The sequence below is a fragment of the Lytechinus variegatus genome, chromosome 6 (genome assembly GCF_018143015.1).
Source record: "Lytechinus variegatus isolate NC3 chromosome 6, Lvar_3.0, whole genome shotgun sequence".
In the NCBI taxonomy this organism is placed as follows: domain Eukaryota; kingdom Metazoa; phylum Echinodermata; class Echinoidea; order Temnopleuroida; family Toxopneustidae; genus Lytechinus; species Lytechinus variegatus.
The window spans coordinates 40,857,693-40,884,354 of NC_054745.1; the positions used below are offsets into that span (position 1 = coordinate 40,857,693).

The 26,662-nt window shown below is 37.4% G+C and overlaps 1 protein-coding gene across 1 annotated transcript; it reads left to right on the forward strand.

The window, feature by feature from the left end:
- On the forward strand, positions 1–26,662 carry LOC121417492. The gene is made up of 5 exons (XM_041611213.1): positions 1–265; positions 13,453–13,611; positions 18,199–18,306; positions 22,647–22,928; positions 26,368–26,662. Exons 1-5 carry the CDS (start codon positions 154–156, stop codon positions 26,529–26,531), a joined length of 825 nt encoding a protein of 274 aa, XP_041467147.1. The 5' UTR covers positions 1–153; the 3' UTR covers positions 26,532–26,662.

Here is a 26,662-nt window from a genome sequence, read left to right on the forward strand (position 1 = left end):
TAACTGCGTATCAAACCTCCCCGGCATAACGCAGCAAAACGAAAACAAGATACTCATAAATATTAACGAGGCTTCACACGACGTGTTGATGATCGATATAACTGATTTCAAATTGATGATTCGATCACATCAATCGTCACAAGTTCTACTTGAATGAAGTACCGAGCAGCTGTTCAGATTTTTCTTCTCCTTCCTCTTAAACTCAGAATGCCGGATTACTTTATCACGGTAGCTGTATGTTACTCTTTCGTTATTCAACTTTCCGGTAAGTTGATTTCTATTTTTTTTATATTTTGTATGTGTTACCGATGTTGAGATTTATGTATATATACACAGCATGTGTTACAGTGCCGGCCGCGGGAAAGGTCACAGTGCCCCCTAGGGTGGACGCGGTAGGCCGTAGCGGGCATTTGAGGGTAGCGGACGCGGGAAGACGCCAGCGTCCGCTCCCCTAGAAAATGAGTGCCCTAGGGAACCGCCCGCGTCTATCCTAGGCTGTTTTCCCTAGGATGTTCGGCCGTGCATTCTTGGTCGAAAGAAGAGGTCTGATTTGACACATTCGTTCAAGACTGCATGTGATATTTATCTCATATCAACCATAAGTTTTCGATCATTTATCGTGGATAAAATCTGTTATGAAAATTACAAAGTTTTGGGTTGATAACGGGGATTTTAGGCTTTTCACCGAATGACTATTAATATTCTCCCCGTGGTGTCCGTTATTTCATTCACTGACATAAAGAGTTTCTGACAAATGAGCTGGTATTTGTCGATGTTGACCCTACATTCCGGAGGTCGTCCTAGAACTATTTATTCTATTCTTCCCCAGCATGGTCATCCTTTTTTATATACCCTGATATGCCTTTCAGGCGCGGATCTACGAGATCAGTGCAGATAAAAGGGAGAAGAAAGCAAAAATGAAAGAAAAATGCGAAAAGGAAGGGATGGATTGAAGGAAAGAGATAAGAGAAATAGAAAACTGGGAGCCCGGACTGAGAGAAGGGGAAATAGAGGGGGGGATGAAGAAGAGAAAGAGGGAAAAGGTAAAATGGAGAAGGGATAAGGAAGGGGGAAATCAAAACAAAAAGAAGCTAGAGAGAGAGAAAACAGAAGGGATAAAAAAAGCGAAGGTGAGATAGAAAAGAGGGAAGGTGGAAGGGAAATAAAAGAAAGTTGGAATAAGAGAAAGAATAAGGGGTGAGAAATTAAAAAGGAAGGAAAATTGAGAAAGATGAAATAGAGGGGATAAAAGTTACTGAAGGGGAGAAAGAGAGAGAGAATTGGCCTAAGAAAAGAAACAAGGAAAAGGATAGAAAAGGATATAGTCATGAAACTTGTTTTATTCAGTAATGCTTACGCGTGATGATTAAAGGGATTTTCGACTATATTATATAGAGGTGAACCGGGACGGGCTTTTATTCTTCAACTTGGCTTAACTAACTCCTTTGTTCCCCGAAAAGAATTGTTAGGTTTGATAGTTAGCGTTTGCGTGAGCACCCGCTAAAATTCTTAACAAAAGAAAAGAATGGTTTGTATAGCTCCATTCTTGCTTTGTCGGCAAGTGATAATTACCTCGTTAAGTACCCATTCCATACAATACGTCAAATAGTCCAGTCAATCTAGCCAGAATAGGGGGGTGACCCGCCACTAATTGCAACACTTGATTTTCCACTGCAATGCTTTCCAGGAAGGTCCCCTTAACAACATACTAAAAGTCCCAAAAAATCCAAGCACTGGAAATTTATGAAATTTGCATATTATGCAAATTAGCCATAAAAAGTTAGAAAAATAAGGAAAATAGTCCAAAGATTACAAATTAAGCGTCCAAAACAATTTAATTTGAGCGAAAAGTAATGATAAATAACTGTATTCAATGTTTTTATTCAAAAGCGCAAACAAATCTACCTAATTTGCATATTATGCAAATAAGCATCCTTATATGGAAATATTTCAAGATATTGTAATTGTTCTCATATAGACTGAAAACATTTGATTTATGTAGACATTTATATGCGACTATCACTTAGCATGAGATGTATCACAATGCCTGAAAATTAATTTGCATATTATGCAAATTAGCCATTAAAAATAGGAAATAAGGAAAATAATCCAAAGATTATATTATTAAATGTCAAAAGCAATTAATTTGAACAAAATTTTAATGATGAATAAATAAGTACAATGTTTTTATTTTAAAAAGCTAGCAAATCTGCCTCATTTGCATATTATGCAAATAGGTATCCATATATGGAAAATGTCAAGATATTTTGATTTTCTCACATTGACTGTTGTTCAAATCATTATGCTGCTATCACTAAGCATGCATATTTATCCTAATATAATTTGTATTTAAGGGAAATACTGGAAATGTGCTCTTCACGTCCTAAAGCCATGTTGTTAGTCTGACAAGATGATGCGATTGGCAAGAACAAAGCACATTATTTGAAATTGGTGAGTAGTTTGTTAGAGCTGACATCCCTTTCTTACATGGATGAGAACGACAGAAGGGAGGCCAAGAAAAGCAAACTTATGACAGGTGAGATCTGATGAGTAGTCTCATTAAGAAGTGTAACAGAGATTCCATCTGGCCTAGTAGCTTCATGCAGATTGTTTTCTTTAACAATTTCTTCAGTAGTTTGGCTACACCCGCTTGACTCTGGCCATGTCTGGGTCACAACAGGGTTCCAGGACTTGCAGAGCAGCGTCATCATCATCATGATCAGTGGTAAATACTAAGACTACAAAATCTGTTGTCTTCCAATGTAGTCATAGCGCATGATATTAAGGGCTTCAAACATGCTGGTTGTTACAGCCTGGATCATTGCCAATCCGGTCAACAAATTATGTACTATAGGCTTGTCTACAAACCATTCTATGGTCCTCCTTCATGCATTGTAGCTATTCTGAGCATCACCTTACTGATGCTCAACATGCGCAAGCCTTTCTATAAAAATTTTCTTCCGACACAATTTATGTCCAGTGTCTCATTGAGGCAACTTGTGTCGGAAGAAGACAAGGGTAATGGTTTGGTTCTTGTCAAAGTCCTCTTGATTGACATTCAATCTCCTATGCTCGAATTGTCGGATTTCAGTACAGAGAGTTGTATGATTGTCCAAAGTACATCTGCATGACACTATGAAATTCAGCATTCCTCCTGAAGACATCCTTAGTCGTACCATAATTTCTGAAAGGTTTAGTCCTCTGTATACGTTCACGGTATACCAATGAGAAACACAAAGTGGCAAACGAATCCTGGAATGGGTACACACTATTTAATCAATGTTGGATGGTATTTGATAGTGATGTTAAAGGTGTTCCTTTATGTTGTGTCCTCTTGTTGGAAAGGCAATAATCTGGCTTAGTCCTTCATCTGTTAACGTCTACTTGGTTGTTCATTGTCTCACTGAGGAATTTCCATTTGCCATAAATATCAGGAAATTGATATTATTTGCATACGATTCGCTTAAAAAACTATAGCTACAATATATGGAGATAGTTGCCATCCTTAGGAGATTCATCAAAGAGGAAAGAACAGAAAACGGATGCTTCATCCTGAAGCAGCAACTGGATTCAGCAAGGACGTCTAATCATGATTCCTGTATCTGAAAAGATGTCTATATACACTTTAAGCCTTTATCATGACTTTATGAATGGCTTTCATGTCGCTCGTATGGGCAAATGCTCATTGGTATTTATAAACCATGCCCAGGGATCTCGTGATCCAAGGAAGTTACTCATATTCACCACCAAGACAAGTGGTGTGCTACAAGGACCAAATATTCAAAGCTAACGAGCTTTTATTTGTACTGGGTGTGACATCTTGTACTGATCACTTGACAATCAAGGAGCATGCTAGCGTGGACTATACTAGCAAGAAACGCAAAGACTCTACCAAGTCAAGGAGAGAGCAGGACTTGGGTAGAAATATGAAGCATTCAAACAGTAAGACCCATGTAGAACTGACTCATCATTGCACAATATGAGTGGGGTATCTGCTCCGGTGGTAACTGCTCATGAAAAAAGTCAATATCAACCAAGCAAGGTCATCAAGGTTACATATATATAATCTACGTGGAATTTTAGAGGAAAATATCACAAGTTTTCTTGATTATTTATAACATGCCGGATGCTTATTTGCATAATATGTACATTCCACTTCAGATATTAAGCTGATAATTAATGTACTAGGCATTCTTAGTAGTCATATATTGATCTAGATTCACAGAGGGGAGACCTTTGAAGGGCCTTTCAAAGACCAAAAATTGGCAAGGTCTTATACAGCAGTCTCCAAGATCACTGAATTTTGTCATCTCTGTGGAATGGCTCAGAAAGACCCCTCGAAGAACTCTGAAAGACACCTGAGATCTTTCAATGTCTATGCATCAAGTGATCCTTCAGAATTCTTTCCATAGACTTTGCCTGGTCTTTCAATTATCTTTTGATGATTTTTCAATGATCTCTCATGAGTCTTACAGTAATCTCTGAAAAAATCTCGATAGACTGCCGAAACATCATAGAAAGACTAATAAGAACTTTGAAAGTTCATTGAAAGACCACTGAAAGGCCAGCAAAAACAATTTTCCTGTAAGACCGCTGAAAGACTGTTTTGAACCGTTTCAAAAAGTTTTGGACTCACGAGGACCACAAAGACCATTGAAAGATCTATCAGGAATAGTGAAAGACATCAGAGATCTTTAAAAGTTCGTTGAAAGATCAAGCAAGTTTTATGGTCTTACAGCAGTCTTTCAGAGCTCTTGGTCTCTTTGGAATGAGGGTTTAACTGTTTGTATGAGAAAAATACAAATTTCTGGGTTGTTTTTTTCATACAAGGATGCTCATAATGATATATGCAAATGATGTAGATTTATTTACATTTTTTTATTTGAAGAATTATTAAATTTGTAAAGATTATCATGAACTTCCATTCAATTTATATTGTTTTCCGCACTTGATTTCCAAATTTGGGATTATTTTCCTCATTTGCAAATTTTTATGGCTAATTTGCATAAAATGCAAATTTTGTGATTTTCCTATGCTTGTCTATTTAATGGCTTTTAATATGGTGTTAACTTCCTGTAACTTAAGGCATTGCCATATTCAAATTTCAATAGATAATCTACTTGCATTTTTTAGGAATGTATCACCAGTGTGTTTTCTTGAATATTTATTACATACTTATTTGCATAATATGCAAATGACACTGCGGAAACTAAGCTTAATATAAATCTATTCAACGTCCTTAGTGATAGCAGCATGTACATAAATTTCAATATTATTGAAATTTTCAAGCAGTCAATGAGAGAAAACTCACAATATCTTGACAATTTTCCATATAAGGATGCTTATTTGCATATTATGCAAATGAGGTAGATTTTCTTGCACTTTTGATTAAAAACATTGATTAAAGTTATTTATCATGAATTTTCGCTCAAATAAAATTGTTTTGAACACTTAATTTGTAATTTTTGGACTATTTTCCTTATTTTTCTAACTTTTTATGGCTAATTTGCATAATATGCAAATTTCATAAATTTCCAGTGCTTGGATTTTTTGGGACTTTTAGTATGTTGTTCAGGGGACCTTCCTGGAAAGCATTGCAGTGGAATATCCAGTGTTGCAATTAGTGGTGGGTCAAACCCTATATTGACTGGACTAAAAGTAGCTTTCGAAAACATACTTTTGCTTGGGTACGTGTTTAAACATTGAAGCTAAATGCCTTAGGAAAGTTTTTAATAGATACATATAAGCAAATACCTTTTGTTGTTGTTCTGCTCTGAACCGCATTGAGCATATAATCAAGATGGAAGGTGCGCTTTAAAAATCTCATGTACTATTATTTTGATCTGCCACGTAAGACTTAATTTTGTATTACAGGATGTTGTGACTTGGTTTTATCATTTTAAAATTAATTGAATTTGTTACGATTCCGCAAAAAATAACAATGAAAAATTAGTTTTAAATTTCGTTTCCATGTTTTATTACAGGATATATATATATCAGCCAGATAAAAAATCTTGCATGTCTTTCTCTCTCAATCCCTCTCTCAAGAAATCAGATGTTTTAGCTAAAAGACAAACCTAAAAGTGATGTTATATTAAAGTAAATTTATACTTTTTATAGGGTGAGGGCTTGGGAGACCCGATTTGAACTGAAATGAAAAGAATATCCTTATTCATTGTTGTTGACGCATCAACAAATTAATGCCCCCCCCATTTCTAAGAACATCCTGTCATAAATTGGGAAGCGGATGTGATCAAAGGAGAGGGGTCGGCGTGGATGGGGAGCAAGACCCTCCCAGACTGTTGACAATAACAAAAGAACCAAATAAAAAAAAATCGATGAGCACAACCAGTTTTGCTGGTGTTCGCTTTTTGCGCGTCTACTTTTTATGATGTGAGAAAGAACAATTTTCCCCGATATGAGAGGGATTTTTTGCTCTCCCCCGGCCCCCTACCCCGCTTATTATGATAAAGGTTTATAAAATATCAATACAGAAATGGGATAAAATGACAATAAGTGGGGCTCTTGCCTTCCGTGCATGATGTGATGTCGAAAGAACACACCAACGTCGGATCGTAATCGACAACCCCCTTTAAAGAGTCGACCTCGCGCATGACCGATGTCATAAACACGTCGTAACGTTGTATCGTAATCAACGATCATTGTGACTATTCCAGCGAAAGGAAAGGATAAATGAGCACTGAAAAAATGTCAAGACTCGGGGAAGGCCTTCGTCCGAGAGTACATGCATGTATCTATATGTCGAAAAGTTTAGATTCATTGCGATAATAGCTTCGACGTTCCAGCCAGGGTGACCAGATTTCACAAAATTAAATACGGGACAATCGGCAAAGCACTACATAGGATCGACCGAGCCAGGCCAAAAAAATCAACAACAAAAAAGGCCACACAATGTTAGACTTGTTAACAAAATATATCAAGAAAGGGAAGGAGGGTTAGTGGAAGAAAGAAGGAAGCAAGAAATGAATTGAGAGGAAAGAAAGAATGAAAGAAAGAAAGAAAGAAAGAAAAAACGAAGTAAAATTAAAAGGAAAAAGTATGATTAAAAGGTTGAAAGAAAGAATAAAAGACAGATAACGGTTTCTGTCATTACTTGAAATGAATAAAGGAAGAAAGAATTAAAATATAGGAAGGGAAGATGAATGAATGTGTGAAAGAAAAAGTATATTGAGAGAAAAGAGAAAAGTAAGAAAAAAGAGAAAGAAAGAAGGGAAGAACGAAAGAAAAATAATTCCTTCATTATTTGAAAGAAACAAAGACAGAAGAAAAACGGAAAGGAAACAGGGAAGGAAAGAAGGGAAAGAAATAATAAGGGAAAAGAATTAAAAGGGAAACAGAAATTAAAGAATGAAAGAAAGGATGAAAGAAAAGAAAACAAATAACATCTTAAATCAAAAATTCAACCTACAATAGATCCCGATCACGCTAGTTTAAAAACATAATGGTCTATCACAAGATAATCGAAGTACATGTAGGGGAAGGCGGGGTAAGTTGAGCATAGGGGCAAGTTGAGCCACCACCCCCAGGCCAATAATGAATGAGTCAGACATTATGGTGGTGTGATGTATTGATGACCCATTACATAACCCTTCACCCAACCATATTGTTTTCGACTTTGAAACAAAAAGTACTTTTTTAGATAGAAAAATGCAAATTTTAGCTAAAAAAGTAAAAAAGGGTGTAAAATAGAGGAGTGCTTTTTACCCACACACGTCTTTAAATATAATGAAGAAATAATAACAACATTATTAGTCCAGGTATGGATCTTCATTCTTGTCATAGTCTTTTAAATGATGGATACATAAAAATGTGTTGATCTGAAAATATCGCATTAATTTCAGACTGGGGTAAGTTGAGCCAACTTACATGGGGCAAGTTGAGCCATGGTAATTCTTATGGTAATAAGAATGAAAAATTAAAAAAACTTGAAAAGCCATTGATATGCAGGCAGAAAGATGTAAATTCACATGACAGTTCTTTTACTTTTAGAAGATGTTAGTATTTATAGAGAATTAGCAAGTGAAAAGACTTGAAATAAAAATTGACATGCTGCTTCTTCCCGCATACATTTTGTACATAGTTTATGTGGCTCAACTTACCCCAGAAGGTGGCACAACTTACCCCACATATGGGGCAAGTTGAGCCATTTGACATCGTTTTTTTCAAAGGTCACAGTGAATTTCAGTGTGGGGGTAGAAAGTTATATATAGGTAAAAAATATTTCCCAAGAATCCAATTTAAAGGCAAGGTACTTATTTCTACAATATTATTAGTCATATCAATTCTAACATGCAAAATGCAAAAAGTGTCACAACTTACCCCGCCTTCCCCTACATGTGATAGTGCGTGAAACATAGTGCAATGTGCGTACCCTAGGATTTCCTAGGGTAAGTGCGGGCACGGCCAATATTATATAGCACGCAGGAAACCGCGGGCCCGTCTAAACGCCCTAGACTGCTCCCCTTGAATACCCTCGGTTAGACGCGAAAGCCCCCTAGGCTGTTTGCGTGCTCGGGCGTGACGTTTCCCGCGGCCGGCACTGTAATTGACACAGCATATGTTAATTAATATGTGTTAATTAACACAGCATATGTTGATTAATCAATTAACACAGCATATGTGTTAATTAACACAGCATATGTTAATTATCATGGATTTTTTTTTAATATGATTATAATGAAAATGATTTGTATCGCAAATATTTGTTATAAAGTATGAAAATAATTTGTATCGATTTCTGTTGGAAATAAATCTAAATCTGAATCTGAATCACAGCAAAACTGTGGTGTTAACCGGTGTACATAGAGGACCACACCAGTTATTTTACACCGGTGTTAAATTGGTGGTGTTAGTTTTACACCTACAGGTGTTATTACAACACCTATGGTTGTTATATTTACACTCTTTGGTGCTATGTTCAATCGCTAGGGGGTTATTTTAACATCTCAGGGTGTGGTCCTCTATTAACACCAATTGGTGTCAGTTTCAACACCACAGTTTTTACAGTGTAGCAAATATGAATGGAGAATGAAGATAAATCAGAGGACTGTATCATAAGGGTTAGCAATCATCCTAGAACATGTTTTACGATTGATTGTATTGACTACAATGTACAATCAATCATGAAAACCAATCGTACGATTAATTGCTAGCTTTTGTGTTAAGGGACATTGACATTGATTAATGAATTGAAAAAAAAGTCGAGATGAGCAAAGTTACTATGTAGGCTGTATAATATTAATTGGGAGTACATTGATGTCATAGGCACGTACGCCTACAAACCCAACTTGAAATATTATAATAATGATAAACATTAATCCACTTTTCTACAACAATTAAATACATCGGTACTTCTCCCGTGTTTGCACGGTATGCCCCGATAATCTAGGTGATTGGTGAAAAAAATATTCAGAAAATGGTACAAGCATAAAAATCGGCACGAAGGTAAAGTAAGTTATTCTAAACATTTTTAGCAGGGGGGCCAATGTGAGTTCACCAAACATAGCAACGGTTGCTAGGTAACATATTTACCTCAGTAACTGAGCTTAATTGGGCTTGAGTAACATTTTCACAGGCGATATGTCATACAAACTTTAATCTAAAGCATGTGGCTTTGTATCACAATAGTTTTGATCCATTTATTCATAACAACGGTTGCTAAGTGACCCTTTTCCATAGCAACGAATTCTATATCTTAGTTCAGATCATAATAATTTACTCAGAATAGCTCAGATATTAAATCTGGCCCATAGATTCCTCATGTGATGAATGTTTCCATAGGAAGACACAATGAGCACCATAGTAACCGTTGCTAAGTATCATTTTCCACGGTAACCAATTATTATTGGTTACTTTTTTATGATTATAATTTTTATGAATCTCATTTTTTTATTAAAGCATTGATACATTAATCACAACAACCCAAGAACAATTATACCATGTATACAAGCCAATGCGAAGTACCAGTTCTAAGTAATATGTTTTCTGTAGCAACCAGTGGTTAAAGGCTGTAAGGGAAGATTATTGATGTGTGTAAATCATAGAGGCACTAATAGATGCTTGAAATGTAAAACTTTGGACAAATTAAACTACCTCATGATAATGGTTCATATTTCCAAAGACGATGTCTATGGGTTACACATTATTGGTATAATAATACCTATTGCATGTTAAAAGAACCTCATCAATATTTATCCATTTGGAAACCATATTTATTCTGGATTAACTTTAACATATGTAAAAGATCGACCCTAGGAAAGAATTCCACAATATCAACATTTAGCAAGAGGTCACTCTTGTAGAAGAATGGTTACAAGAGCTCCCCAGGAGGTCATGGGTACTTACAACCTAAATATCTCTGATCTTGGAGAGATTAAAGAATGACCACCAAGAATTGATTGAGTCAACTAAGTTTAGAATTATTTCAAACACCAAAAACTTACCAGAAGTTAATTTTCAAATGAGTGCTCGGATACCACTTTATCCCTTGCTAACAGTAGTCGGTCTCTTGAAAGCCAACACACTTTGCCTTGGTTTACCCATTCTCTACCGTAGCCTGCAATGAAGATCATATGAGTTCTCCATGCCGTTCCCAAACCGAATGCCACGGGCAGGAGTTTATTTTGACCAGGCGTTTTGACTTAGATCCATCCTGCGCAGCTGTGGGATATATCATGACGTGAAAGATCTGTTAGAATCGATTCGGACCATTCAGTTCCATTCCTGGCTTGTTGGCCTGGATCCTGCAGCTACATGATCTATCATGACTTCTGCAGAAGTTAGTTCCGATTTCTGGTGTTTTGACCTGGAAAATCCAGCTCCACGATCTATCATGACGTGACAGATCTTGCTAGAGTTGATTTGGACCTGTCGGTTTCTTTTCCAGGTGTTTTGTCCTGGAACAATCCTGCAGCTCTAGGGTTTGTCATCACGTGAAGGATTTCGCAACTGTTGATTTGGACCAGCAAGTTCTGTTTTCAGGCGTGCTGGCCAGGATCCTGCAGCTCAGGGATCTATCATGACTTGAAAGCTTGTGAAGAAATTGATTTGGACCTGTCTGTTATTTTTCTTGGTGTTTTGACTTGGATTATTCCTGCAGCTCCAGGACTTGGCATCATTTGAAAGATCTGTTAGATTCGATTTAAACCATTCAGTTCAAGCGTGTTGTTCTGGATCCTGCAGCTACATGATCCATTGTGACTGCTGCAGATGTTGATTTGGACCTGTCAGTTCCTATTCCAAGTGTTTTGACCTGGATTGATAATGCAGCTCTGGGATCTATCATGACGTGAAAGATCTTGCTAGAGTTGATTTGGACCTGTCCGTTCTGTTTCCAGGTGTTTTGACCTGGATCATTCCTGCAGCTCCAGGATCCATGACTTGAACACTCGTGCAGAAGTTAATTTACCTGTTAGTTTCAATTGCAGGTATTTTGGCCAGGATCCTGCAGCTTGAAGATCGATCATGACTTGATAGATCTATGTGCATCTGACTTTGTCACCTACGTATGTGAAGCGCTTGTGATATCAGGTTGGCTGGACGCGATCCTTACTCGGCCACAGAACAGCAGCATGAAGTTCTGATTCGCTTCTTCCTTCCATATACTTCCAATACTTCTTGGCATGTCCAACTCAGATGGAAATGATTCTGCTGATGGCACTACCACTTTGTCTCGCTACATAATTTCCTTATGGAGAGAAATGCTTCTTACACTTTGATTGATGAACAATTAATTTTCCCACTGATATTCTTTGTCGAGCATACTGCATGCTTCACAGTAGTCTTGCTTTCCCGTATTTATGATTAACCCAGTCTTAACTTAAATTTTGTAATAAATATATGCCCTACTTTGAGAAGGCATGTGCGACAAATAAAATGTAGGCTCAATTAATTTTACCCAAAGTCCCAAACTAATGGAAACTTACAGTGTAAATATAAATCATTTATTTTCCTTCATCATCTAGAAACTATTGCAAAGTATCATGTAAATTATGTAAATGACTCAAGTGCCCAGTATTATGATAAAATAAATGAGATACATACAGTGGCAATGAACTAGTAAACATGGGATTAGAATCATTAGTTGTTTTTTTAAAGATGCTGAAATATAATGAGCAAGAATGATGAAAGAAGTCATTCCAAGCAGGTTGCAAAGCTTTGTACCAACACCCTTACATTGCTTTCAATTTTCCAGCCATACTTTTTGATGACCTGGTACAACATACAATATCTTGCATATTGGCCAGTATTCTCAAAGGAGGTTTAGTTAGTCCATGGACTAAAATTTAGCCCGGGCTAATTAGTCCATGGTTTAAATTTTTCGCCCGGGCTAACAAAACCTCTTTTTAAAATACCGGCCAATATGTTTCATCTTCATGGTTTGCAGGATGCGGCATTAATGATTAGTGTCAATTACAGAGATAACCATTTCTCTTAAAAGATTTTGTTGTATAATCGACAAATGTACTGCTTCGTGACATATTCACAAGTGGTACTGTCGATGCTTGAAGCTTTTTCAGGTCTACTGTCCATGCTATACAGTGAACATACAGTCAATGATGCTTGAGGCTGGTTCAGGTCTACTGTACATGCTATTCAAGTCAGTCAATAATATCAAATCTTTACTGACAAGTAAGTCTGAGGGCATTAATCGCCATTGCTTCCCAATGAAGCTTTGTCATTTGGAAGCGATTAGTTCATTATCAATCAAATTTAGCTTCCCCTAAAATTTCAGTGTCTTTGCCAGTGTTCCATGTACATCCACTATGATACCCTGTCACATTTTCATAACAGGTGAGATGCTAGCACATTCAGTGACCCAGTGATGATTTTTGTCGATGTGTTAGCTTTGTCATGTATGAAGAAAAAGTATGAAGAAAATAAGCAAATCATGTATATCAAAATTAGTTTTGTTACCTAGGTACGGTTATTATGCAGATAATATAATTATTTGGACTGCTTCTGATTTTTTCAGGCTTATAAAATAGTTTTTACTCCCAGGTTTCATACTTTGACCAATTTGTAACAATTTTCATTCAAATATTATGACCAGATGTGGTATTCAGGGTATTATCTATAGTTGCTATGGAAAATGTGTTGCTTAGCAACTGTTGCTGTTCATGGTGGGAACGGTGCTTGATATGTGATTGTAAAATTGGCATTAGAAGTCAAAATATATTTTTTAAAATAAAGATAACACCCCCAAAATGGCGGTTGCTAAGGTAAATATGTTACCTAGCAACTGTTGCTATACAAAGAGAGATCAGTTTGGCACCCCTTGCTAAAAATGTTCAGCACTGTTCACTCTACCTGTCAGCCAAATTTCATGCTTGTACCATAATCTGAACAATTCTTGCTGTTTTTTGCACCGATCATCCAGACTACGAGTGTGTCGACCGTTTGACTTTTATTTTCTCAATCTTTTTGACCTAGGTGTGTACGCAGTTGGAAGATGTTCTAGCATATCTCAAGATGTCTGTCCCTATGGAATTTCTGACGTTGGATTCGTTCCAAAATACCTGACATGGGATCATGACGTCAGAGCACCACCGGAAGCACGTGACAAAATGATGTTCTACTGTGCGAAACCAGGTGCGAAAGATTGTACCTATTATTCATGTTATGATGAAGATATCTTTATCAACTTCTGAGTCTGACCCTGATATTTTTGAAAGAAAATCGAAGAAAAAATGTGTTTCTGTTTCTGTTTCTGTTTGTGGTAACTCCCGTAGGAACTCGGCAGGACAGCATTTTGCTGGTAAACGCCAAGCTGGTATAAAACCAATTACCTATGAAACATTTTACGTCTAGGCTAATCAGTCATAGTGGCTGACGTTACAGACGCCAGATATCACTCTCGGGCCTTTTTATCAAAGTGGAGACAATGGCAGAGTTGGGATTCGAACTCACAACCTTACGATTATGAGTCCAATGCTCTAACCACTGGACCACACGACCCGTCAATGGGTCAAATGGGTCCTATAGATTTCTTTATATGCCCCTAAAATGCCTGGCATTAAAAACAAGGTGCAATTACCGGTGACCTAATCTAATCAAGAAAACCTTTCACAAACATGTGTATTTTTTCTTACCTTTCCGTTTTTTTCTGCGACCTGATATTGGAATAAAACGTAGTAGAATTTGATGCTCATATTGAGACATAGAATATCCTAGTATGTAATGTTCTAAATCATTGTACAAATACCTGTATTCAAATCTGTGGCTATGCTATAATCGTTATTAGTATAAAAGCTACTTTTGATAACAGTCGTAATGACGTCATTCCTATCGAACTATTGGCTAAGATTAAAAAATAATTTGGCCTTTCCTTAAGAAAAAGGTAAAGGCTTGCAATTATCCAAAATTGATATAGTATACTACACTGCAAAAAACCCGGTGTTGATTAACACCAGCCCGGAATCTATGTATGTCCACACCAGAGAAGTATTGAAACAACGCCAGGTTGGAATCAAACCGATGCTGGTTTAACACTACTTGGTGTTGTATAAAAACCTATCTGGTGTTAGACAAATACGAAATCGGTGTTGTTTAACACTTCTCTGGTGTGGACATATATAGATTCCGGGATGGTGTTAAATCAACACCGGAGTTTTGGCAGTGTATTCAGTTGATATGGACTCAAATAAAAAGGTACTTTCCATTAACATTCTCAATAATAAGCAATATGCGATTATTCCTAAATCGGATCGTGGACAAGATGCTTGGTGTGCGGTGGCCTTAACCCCCCCCCCCCCCCGAGGAAAAAAATAGCGAAAAGTGCTCTGAAATCGCCTTTGATTGGACGTATACTCTTGTAGTTGTCTCAAAACTGTGTGCCATGTGACTCTCACAACAGGTTTGGTCAATTTATCATTCATATGGTTACTTTTATGCAATTATGATAAGAATGCACATAGTGCTAAAGCCCCTTTTACACCTTCACGGAAGCAACACGGATCATCCCGGATTGTCAATCCGGGGTCATCCGTGTACAGTCCGGGACTACCGTGTACACTCCGGCTACTCATCCGGCGCCATCCTTAAGCCCCTTTTACACCTTCACGGATGCAACACGGATCATCACGGATCTCAGTCCGTGATGATCCGGGGTGCCAAATTTGTATTTTCCTAGCATTCCCGGAGTAAGTACGGAGTTAACTGGTTATTAACACGGATATGTACGGAAAAGTACGGAGTCTACAAGGATAGGCAAGGTAGCAATAGGGATCCTGTTTGATATGCTCCCGGAGCCAACACGGAATACCCGGATGATCACGGATGTTACTGGGTCTTTACACGGACCTTCACGGTTGCTCACATTCTGTACTGGGATATATCTTGCTAGAATGAAGTTTCGTCCCTTTTTGCAACATCTGGAGCATCCTCGTGCTTGGTTATGAATACGGACTATTGTTCATGTACGCAAACAATACAAACATTTGACCCCGGATAAAGCCGGTATCAACAAGGATCACCCGGTTCTCACAAGGAGCCTCCCGGATGCATTCGGTAGCTACACGGATGTACAAGGAGGCTAAGGATGAACACGGATGATTATCAGTCCGTGTACTCCGGGATGAAAAATTGAACATGTTCAATTTTTCTCCCGGACATGCCGGTACATCAAGGATGGCGCCGGATGAGTAGCCGGAGTGTGCACGGTAGTCCCGGACTGTACACGGATGACCCCGGATTGACAATCCGGGATGATCCGTGTTGCTTCCGTGAAGGTGTAAAAGGGGCTTTAATGTACCGGCATGTCCGGGAGAAAAATTGAACATGTTCAATTTTTCATCCCGGAGTACACGGACTGATAATCATCCGTGTTCATCCTTGTAGCCTCCTTGTACATCCGTGTAGCTACCGAATGCATCCGGGAGGCTCCTTGTAAGAACCGGGTGATCCTTGTTGATACCGGCTTTATCCGGGGTCAAATGTTTGTATTGTTTGCGTACATGAACAATAGTCCGTATTCATAACCAAGCACGAGCATGCTCCAGATGCTGCAAAAAGGGACGAAACTTCATTCTAGCCAGTACAGAATGTGAGCAACCGTGAAGGTCCGTGTAAAGACCCAGTAACATCCGTGATCATCCTGGTATTCCGTGTTGGCTCCGGGAGCATATCAAACAGGATCCCTATTGCTACCTTGCCTATCCTTGTAGACTCCGTACTTTTCCGTACATATCCGTGTTAATAATAATAATAATAATAATAATACCCAATTTTTATAAAGCGCTTTTCCCAGAATGGCCCAAAGCGCGTTACAGCATATTATTACCCCGGTCATTGGATTCATTTCAATCCCGCACGAAAAGTGCACAATTTCCACTCCCTGGGGAGCATTCCTTGCATTCATCGCAGCCTCATTATGGCGCTGGCAAAATCAAACATACAATATCTTTCGCATCCTACCGGGTACCCATTTAGCACCTGGGTCGAGAGTGGCAAAGTGTGGATTAACGCCTTGCCAAAGGACGCTAGACCGCGGTGGGATTCGAACACACGACCCTCTGTTTACAAGGCGAGAGTCAGAACCACTACACCACGGCTACCTCCGTACTCACTCCGGGAATGCTAGGAAAATAAAAATTTGGCACCCCGGATCATCACGGACTGAGATCCGTGATGATCCGTGTTGCATCCGTGAAGGTGTAAAAGGGGCTTTATGCTTCTTGTACATGGTAATAATAATGGGTGATAATAATGACAATGTTGAAATATTTGTCAGTTTCCAGGGAGTATGTATCCTCATCTCTACTTTCCTTTATTTGTGTTTGCTTCAATTACTATGTAATTTACATTTCCCCCCTTCCTTTAGTGACGATTGTTAAATGTCTTACATTGTATAATGAGCAACAATTCTTAAGCCTGCCTCTTATCCACTTTCAAGTTTCCACTTCTTGCTTTCCCTTTTCTTTTGACTTATCTCTATTTGCTTCCCTTTTCTCATCCTTTTCCTCTCCTTTCTCCTATTTCATTCCCCTTTTCTTCATTAATGACACATTGTAGTAATTATGTTATGCCTTATGATACATTTCATTTTCATCTGCATGAATCTGTATTGTATTTTATATTTATTAGGGCCTGTGATATTTACTTTATATTTTTACATATAAGCAGTCGCGCATTTCAGTCATTGCCAGCTTGTGATTGTATAGTTTAAAGGTAAATGCTAGTTTTGGTAACGATATAAAAATGAGTTCGTACAGAATCCAATGAAATGACCACCAAAGTGTCTGTTTGTATAAATAAAACGCATGTGCCAAAGGATTCTGGAAGAAATTGTGTACTAGTAATTGCTGAGAAATTAGCAAATAAGCACAGGATTCGGGTAGGGCGTCGGGCCCGACGCTCTAAGCAATAATTATACATTGTCCCACGTGCACTTATCTGTGTTGGGGATCTTCGGTGTGAACATTTTTCAGCGTAGATTTCAAGATTTCACAAAGTTCAGTTAATGTAATTGTACCAGATCTAGATCCTCGATCGTTTACTGACAATTAAGCCTTGTTTTACAGACTTTCTCATGAAATCAGTGTTTACTGCAACTACTGGAATTTCTCTTTAATTGCAATAAAATCCAATATATAATTCAAAGTGAAATAGTTCTGTCCTCAACTGATAAAGTCTCTCACTAAATCTACGTTGAACAAAAATAACTAGTCTCGAATTATATCTTTTGGGATAACACCGAGAATAGTTAGCCTAGTTCAGTTTGTATAAAACTAAAATGTTTTTGATCGAAAAGTAATCGTTCGTATGTTTCTTTGGAACGATTCCATACGTGTCGTACGGGAAATTTTGACAACAATTTACAGTCTCTTACCCGAGTGATTGCGCAATAATTTTTTTGTCAATGATAAAGTTAAAGCGGGTAGTAGTGTGTAAAACTTACAACCAACAAAAAAAATGTTCGAGTACGGGTGAATTTAAGGTGAAGACGTTGTGTGTCATACGAGACTCAGAATTGTCCCGTACGAAACGCAACATTTTCACCCCTAAAACTTCAACGGAAAACATATTTTGATGGCTGTCATTATTTTATATGACTACCCAGTAGTACTTTCATATTCCATCCAAACGATTTGAAGTTCCTAGTTTGTTTGGACAGCAGGTTGAAAAGTCTTGTCAAAATGGCTGATATTTCAAGCATGTACAATCGCCCTTTTTTTACAGCTTGCTACTCATCCCCTTGTTTAAATGGAGGGTCGTGCACGGAAGAACACTATGGATACATTTGTTCTTGTCAAGGAGGATATGCGGGAGAACGCTGTCAGCGCCAGGGTAAGTATAAAGGAGAGAAGGTATAAACAAATGGTATCGTGAAGTTGGAATAAAATACATGCATGTCACATATTTTAAGAAAAAAAACCCAAAGTAATCGTGAATTTGGTATACATTGCATGCGACTTTATTTTTAACTCCTTTCTTTTTCTTTACAGCTAGCTTTTCCTCCCTAGCCCCGAACAACTGACAAATTTTGGAGTTCAAAATTTGCCATTTTCACATCACCATTTGGCCTACAATACTTAAAAAAAGCACTGTTAAGGTATTAAACTGAGGGTGCCATGAATGCAATACAGCTTCCATAAAAAGGACCTTCCACTAATTAGTTAATAACGAATCAAATCTTGTCTGATCGAGTAGCCAAGCCTCATTTTTACATTATTGTCAACGACTGAGTCTCATCATTGCCGTCAATGAAAAACAGGGGGAGCATCACCCCCCCCCCACACTCACAAAAACACACTCGGAAGTATGTTAATCCTCTCAATTTCTCTGCTCTTCGAAAGAAAAAAAGCGATCGAATTATTAAGATGCCATGAAATATGCACAAAATTGCATTATTTCAAGCAAAAAAAAAATACAAAGAAGCTCAACTCCGCAGAATGAAGACACCCGTACGCCGCTCCCCCCCCCCCAAAACCCGAACTTGCTCGGACTTAGTCACTGTGTTCTCGTCGTTAAAGGTCAAGTCCACCCCAGAAAAATGTTTATTCGAGTGAATAGAGAAAAATCAAACTAACAAAACGTTGAAAATGTTATCAAAATCGGATCTAAAATAAGAAAGTTATGAAATTTTACAGATTTGCTTATGTTTGACAAAACAGGGATATGCACAACTAAAGTGAAACAGTCGATGATGTCCCTCACTCACTATTTCTTTTGTCTTTTTATTGTCTGAATTATGCAGTATTTCATTTTTTATTGATTTGACAATAAGGACCAACTTAAGTGAATCATATAGTATCAAACAATGCTCATTCCACATGTTCAAGGAGGAATTAATCGTTGTTTCACTTGGCAAAGAAGAGGAAAATAGAATATTCCATATTTCATATAATGAAATACAAAAGAAATAGTGAGTCCATGACGTCATCAGTCTCACCATTTGGATACCCACCAGGATGTGCATATAACTGTTTTGTGTAAACAAGCAAAACTTTAAAATGTCATAACTTTCTTATTTTACATCCGATTTTGATTAATTTGTTAGTGTTATACTTGTTGGATCAAATCAACATTTTTTTTAAGGGGGTGGACTTGTCCTTTAATGTTTCCACCCCACTTTCCAGATCCGGTTGACGCCTTTGGGTCTAATCCCGTTCCCATAAACGTCCTAAAACTAATTTAGTGCAAACTATTTTAGTGGCAACTAGTTTTACATGTAATGAGAACAGTCGAAGTGGTCTTCCAAGGTGGTTCGTAATACCACATCCCGATAGAGTTTTTCAAGATCGCATCGCCGCGTTATACTGGTTTTAGCGTGAGTGGGGACGGCAACCGTTTATCAGGAAGCGATCTTCGCACATTAGCGCGCTAATGCACACTCGCTGCGGTTTTAAATTTCAGTTCGCACAAACATTTCACCCCCCCCCCTCCCCTGCTTGACGTGAAGTGGGCTTAGAAACCCACTTGTGGGTGAACAAAATAAAATTAATTTGAACTAGTTCTAGGATTGTAATGAGAATGTTGTTTACGTTTTTGTTTTGGAAGAATCTGTCAGACGTGCTATGCACGGCTGTAAAGATGTCTGGTCTCCAGCGATTCTCTGCAAATGATTTTAACGACCATTTTAATGGGAAATTTAGTAGTGGAAAATTTGATGCGATATAGGTCCACAAATATTGTTCGCTTTTCTCATTCAAGTGAGATAATACATATAATCAATGGATATGGTAGCGAATAGGACAGAATTTAGAATATATTTTCTTGTTTATCATAACGCACAGTACAATGAACTACACTTTTCCCGGGCACTTTTCTCCAGACAGATGACATCTGAGGCCCGTTTCATAAAACTTGTTGTGATAACAAATTGGCAATAACAGTTAAAGGATAATGAAATCTTTCAATCTGATTGGCTGATAGTACATTTATTGTAGGGTTTGTGAATATAACAACTTTATGAAATAAGTATCTGGTGCCCATATCATACACCGTTAATGAAGATGATGGGTGAACTATCACTTAGGAGGCAAGCTGGATGTTGACATCTCTCTTTTTTTTCAATCTGAAAATCATTGGCCGAAGTATCTTCCAAGAAAGCTATGCATTCTTCTAAACATATTTTGAGACTTAGGGCACATTTACCGATGAGAACATAAAGTACATTATGAACCATTTCTTTTAAAGTGAAATTAGAAAAGAGAATTATGATTAATCTTAAGTTAAATTGTTAGGTGCGCAAAAATGGGACCCCCCCCCCCCTTTCACACTCTTCAAGTTCAAGCTCATTTATTTAGTGTAGTGGTTCTGACTCTCGCCTTGTAAACAGAGGGTCGTGTGTTCGAATCCCACCGCGGTCTGGCGTCCTTTGGCAAGGCGTTAATCCACACTTTGCCACTCTCGACCCAGGTGCTAAATGGGTACCCAGAAGAATACGAAAGTCATTGTAGATTGTTCAGTACTGTGTTCGCCTCACAGATGACTGACTGGAATACTCCCCAGGGAGTGGAGGATGTACACACATTGTGTGCGGGAATGACTGATTGAATCCGATGACCGGGGTAATAATATATCTGTACAGCGCTTAGACACGTCGTTCCGATGTATTAAGCGCTATATAAAAGCGGATTATTATTATTATTATCATCATTATTATTTATTCAAAACCAAAAACATCACATAATCAAAATAGATGTAAATACAACGTAAATGATTACGTAAACATACATCAATTAGACTATATGATATACGAATTGGTTTTAGGACCCCTTTAAAAGCAAAGCTTGTGAGTAGGGCCCTGGAATACTTAAGATTATTAACATAAAACATAGGATATACTAATCTACAAGATACAAAGGAAAGAGAGAGAAACTGTATAATAAGGTTCAGATGCTAAAACTAGAATGGAAATCTATTACAAACACACATATATACACACACGCAACGCACAACCATACATGAACATACGAAACATAGATTCTGAGTAGGTCATCAACTTAAATGCACATACATCAACTTAAAACACATATCGAAGGAAAATAATCATAATCTGTCAAGAAAGTAAGTTTTGGATAATCTTTTGAACATGAAAACTATTGAAAAATTCGGACGATGATATGCGCACTCATATATTTTTTTTACTGGGTATATATTTCTTATGGAGTTACCATAAAAAAATTCCGGCGTTTGTTCTTAACAAGACACTCCAAATATGGTTCAGAACTGTGATGTAAACAAAAACAAAATAATTAGTTTTTACAGATGCTCGAGTAGTCGCTTACACACGTCTTTCTTCACTGTTCGACGGAACTTACCATGTGCGTATTAAAGGGGAAGTTCACCCTGACAAAAATTCCGTTTTTAAATGGCAGAAAAAAATACTAAGAAATATTGCCGAAGGTTTGAGAAAAATTCATCAAAGAATTAAAAAGTTATTAAAATTTCAATTATTTGATTTGTGACGTCATGTGCGAGCACCATTCCTAAATTGTGAGTGGTAAAAAATTAATGAAATCTCATTTTCTCAGAAAATTGAAAATGGTTTTTACTGTAACTTTTGTATATCAATATACAATAGAAAACTAAATTAAGTCATCAGGAACCATACAAAATTTGAAATTCATGCATTTTATATTTCATAACATAACGGGGCACCTGCTCGTTTATGACGTCAAAAATCCAACATTTTGAATTCTAATAACTTTCTTAATCTTTAACGGATTTTTCTCAAACCTTCGGCAATACTTTTTTATTATTTTTTTCTGCTATTTCCACAACAAACTTTTCTTCAGGGTGAACTTTCCCTTTTAATGGAATAGCGGAAACGGTACCCACTTGCATTCAAGTTACCATTATGATAACTTTGCCATGATTCTGATTGGCTGTTGACTATCGTTACCATGGTAGTTACCGTTAGATGTCAAAGTTACCATAGTACTTTTATGGAAGGGGACCTTCCGACAGTCTCTTTCCGCCAAAAAAAATAGAATTAGGACATGTGGGATGACCATCCGCTTTTGACCGTAAATTTTACTGATCAGCATTGTAGTGCTAAGCTCGACCACTCCCCAACCGTTTAATGCTCACACCGTGCGCTAAAAATATGCATGCACATTGAATCATGTTAAGCCTGATAAGGATTTAATTGAGTACATCTTTGTCGTCTTATGTTAAAGTCTGCCCCGATGGATGGCGGTACGGAGGAACAAAGTGTTTTCTGATCTTGGACAAGATTCTGCACAGGTATTCCTCTTTGAATTACTGTCATGATCTCGCTGGGGTAACCCTGGCGAACGGCGACGTTGTTGAAGCTTCTCTTCTCGTCGTGGAGAACCGTGAAGAGTATGAATTTCTCAAGCATTACATAGGACCTACAGGCAAGACCTGGCTGAACTGTGACCCATATGGAACCACGTGTGTTTGCTTCACTGAACGGGAAATGGTCCCTGAATTCGAATGTAAGTAGCAACATGACAAGCATCGCTATGGGGGAGGGGGAGGGGAGCATTGGCGTCACCAGGAGGGGGGGTTGACCATCAGTAAAGATCCCCCCCTCGCTCCAGAAGTTTTGAAAACTGAAAAAAAATATTTTGTAAATGATGTACTAATCATCCTACTCAAGTTGCAAAGTTGAATATTAGTCACTAACGTAAATCTGTTAGGATTATATACAATTCAATTATTGGCTCGCGCTTCGCGATCGCAGTGGCTGTTAATTGAGAAAGATAAGTTATTGATTCAATAAAATAACGTGGGGTAAAAAAAATCCAGTGTTCAATTCAATATCCACACATTATTCTTCTCACGATTCGAATTTTCATTCATGATTTGTTTTAGCGAGATACGCATCTTGTGTGTTCATAATCTGAAAAGAAAATGCTTGTAACAAACAAAATCACGTCGTGCTACACGTTAGCATCAATTGCTAATAGATACCCATCCTGTTTGGTTACAAAAAGTGCACAAGGCAGTCTCTCTATCATTATTCCTTGTCATATACTCCGATCATGGATAATTATGTTATGTTACATTACATAAGAAACATTTTTATCACAACTTTATGTCTTCATTGTTCCTGGTGCTCGCATTGTCTGTTTAACGAGATATATAATCCTGAAGTACTAACACATCCCGTTTTCAAGTCAATATAAACCAAATTTATTTCCTAGCACTTGAGTTATCATTGTTTAATGTAGTGACATATGCTTCTTTTACATGACTCAAAAGTGATTGCCCCATGTTAAGGTCTTCGTATATATGAAACATTTCCTGTCCGTGATTACGTTCGCATTAGTGGATTGGTGAGATATATCTGCTCTTCATGAATTGCTAAAGTCAGTCCTTAAAATGTCCCTTCTTCTGATCTGAATATCAAAAATTTTCAGCTCGCGCTTCGCGCTCGCATCATTTGACTAATGAAATACGTATGGTCCCAGTTACTTCCTACAAAGAAACCTTAGAATGCCCCACTTCAGGTCTAAATTGTCTAAATTTTCAGCTCGCGCTTCGCGCTCGCAATACTTGATTGGTTAGATGCGTATGATAATCATGATTGCAATGACGACAAAAAGTGTTTCATGTGTTCAGAAGTAATTCTAATAAAATCAGCAAGCGCTTGGCACTCACATTAGATGACTATGGTGAGATATGCATACTCTTAATGGATTCCTAAAATATATTCCTTAAAATCTCGCTGTTTGGGGTCAAAATATGCGAAAATTTCAGCTCGCGCTTCGCGCTCGCTTTATTTAGCAAGACAGGTACCTATCGTGATTACACAAAATTGATTATAATGTCCCTTTTTAGGTGTGAATATAAAAAAAATCAGCTCGCGCTACGCGCTCGCATTATTTGATTAGTGAGATACATATCCGTTTAATGATATTGTCCTTAAAATTTCTCGATTAGGTCAGTATATAACTGTCAAATGAGCGCCCTTTGCGCGCTCACTCAGTGATTCAAAAATTTTGTTGGTGCCCCCACAATGCCATGACCCACGGTACACAACTGTGGACATATCAATGACAATTTCTTGCATATCTTAATACATGATTGCAAAAAAATGCCAAAATATTTCAGTCATCCCCCCACCCATCAACACGGATTTACGCCAGTGGTTGAATGCACTGACGAATAGATAGGGGCCACAGACTCCCAAAAATTTCCAGATCCAACAGAAAGGCGAAAAGAGGACAACAGAAGGGATGATTCAAATATTACATTTTGAATATTACGTAAAAATCTAGGACAAAGACAATCAACCCCAACAAAAAGGTGATTTTAATATTTAAAAAAGAGAATAATCGAACATGCATAACATTGAAAAATTCATCAAAATTGGATGTAAAATATGAAGAAAAAATATGACATATTAAATTTTCGCTTAATTTCACAAAACATTAATACATACATCCTGGTCGGTATGCAAATGAGGAGACTGATGACGCCATCCACTTATAGTATTTGTTTTGTTACAGTATTGCATTATATGAAATATTATAATTAACTCCTCATTGTCAAGTAAAACAACGGTTAATTTCTTTTGAACATGTGGAGTTAGCATTGTTTAATACTATATGGTTCAGTGAAATTGGTCCTCACTGTCAAATCTGAAAAAAGGGAAATATTGTATAATTCAAACGATAAAAATCAAAAGAAAAAGTGAGTGATGGACATCATCGACTGACTCAGTAATATTGATGTACTAGGATTTGATTCAAGATTACTACAAATAGCAGCACCATATATTCATCAATCCTAACCCAAATTTTTAATATAAGTATAAAATGTGGTGATGTACCAGAAGACTGGAAATTGGCAAGAACAACTCCAATCTATAAAGCGAAAGGCCCAAGGAATGAAGAAGCAAATTATCGCCCAATATCTGTACTTAGTAATATCTCTAAAATAATAGAAAAGGAGATTCAAGAACAATTGCTCCGATATCTCCTTAAACACAATCTCATCAATACTGAACAGCATGCGTTCCTACCACACCACTCAACGACTACGTGTCTCCACAGAGTCATTGATGAATTCCTTGATGCATTTAATGAAAAAGAAAAAATAGGAGCATGTTTTTTAGATATATCGAAATGTTTCGATTGTGTAGATCATGAGATTCTACTCTTTAAAATGCAACAATATGGTATAGTAGGAAATATGCTTAAGTGGTTTACATATTACCTTAGAAATAGAAATCAGGTTGTCTTTTCACAAGGAAATCTTTCTGCTAAGAAAGAACTTTCTGTTTTCCACACCGGCATTTCATCGATTACAAAAAAATGAATACAGTACCAGTCACCATTCTTTTGAATCACTATTGCTTGTTTCGGATGGATTTTGGCTGAGGCAGGTAGTGGTAAGTCTGGGAATCGTGACTGGTAGTGTATGTTATCTTTGAACAATTCTGTATTTGTAATAATTCTAATTTTAAATGTTATTGAACTCATTCATTACAGAGCCCAATGTTACTTTTTTTATCTATTATGCATATATTGTTATTTTTATGTTAACAGGACCAGGCTGAAAAACTGTTAATCTGAGCCTGCTATCCTGTATAAACATATTTTAATAAATAAAAAAATAAAATAAATAAAATGTCCCTGAGCTGTGCATTCTTTACTGTTTTGCGAAAAATAAGTGAAATTTAAAATGCCATAACTTTCTTATTTTACATCCGATTTTTATGAAATTATCAGCGCTGTGCTAATTTGATTTTTCACTATTTATTCCTTTTAACAGTGTTTGGGGTAGACTTAACCGTTAAATTTCTGTGTTAAAAGGACATTAGCAGATTTGCTCGCTCGCTTCTCTCGCTCGTAGCTCCTTCGAACATTCAATATTTCTGACTCACACCGCCACTGGTGGAATGTCTTTATTTTTTTCTTTCGACAGATTGGTGTAGTGATTCAGAGTTTTACTTCAACTCCTCCTCATCTAACACTGAATACGACTGTGTGTACGCAAGGATGTACGATGGCGCGTGGTTGTTGCAGCCATGTATGACGTCATCTTTGGGTTCCAACGCTCCTACCGTGTGCCAAGTCCGCATTGCCTAGCCAACGTATCATTTACTGCACTGAGGAAATTAGTTAGAAGTTTGCCAAGAAGTTCAAAATTAGTTAGAGGCGTTTACATGTTCCCGGACAAGGGTGAAATCGGTTACACTTCGTAATTCCGAAGGTTCGCA

Bases quoted from the DNA above. Each gene is read 5' to 3' on its own strand.
- LOC121417492 (XM_041611213.1), top strand. From the start codon at position 154: ATGAAGTACCGAGCAGCTGTTCAGATTTTTCTTCTCCTTCCTCTTAAA. The intron at 13,612-18,198 runs GTGCGAAAGATT...CTTTTTTTACAG, and splicing joins GTTCTACTGTGCGAAACCAG to CTTGCTACTCATCCCCTTGT. The intron at 18,307-22,646 runs GTAAGTATAAAG...CTTATGTTAAAG, and splicing joins AGAACGCTGTCAGCGCCAGG to TCTGCCCCGATGGATGGCGG.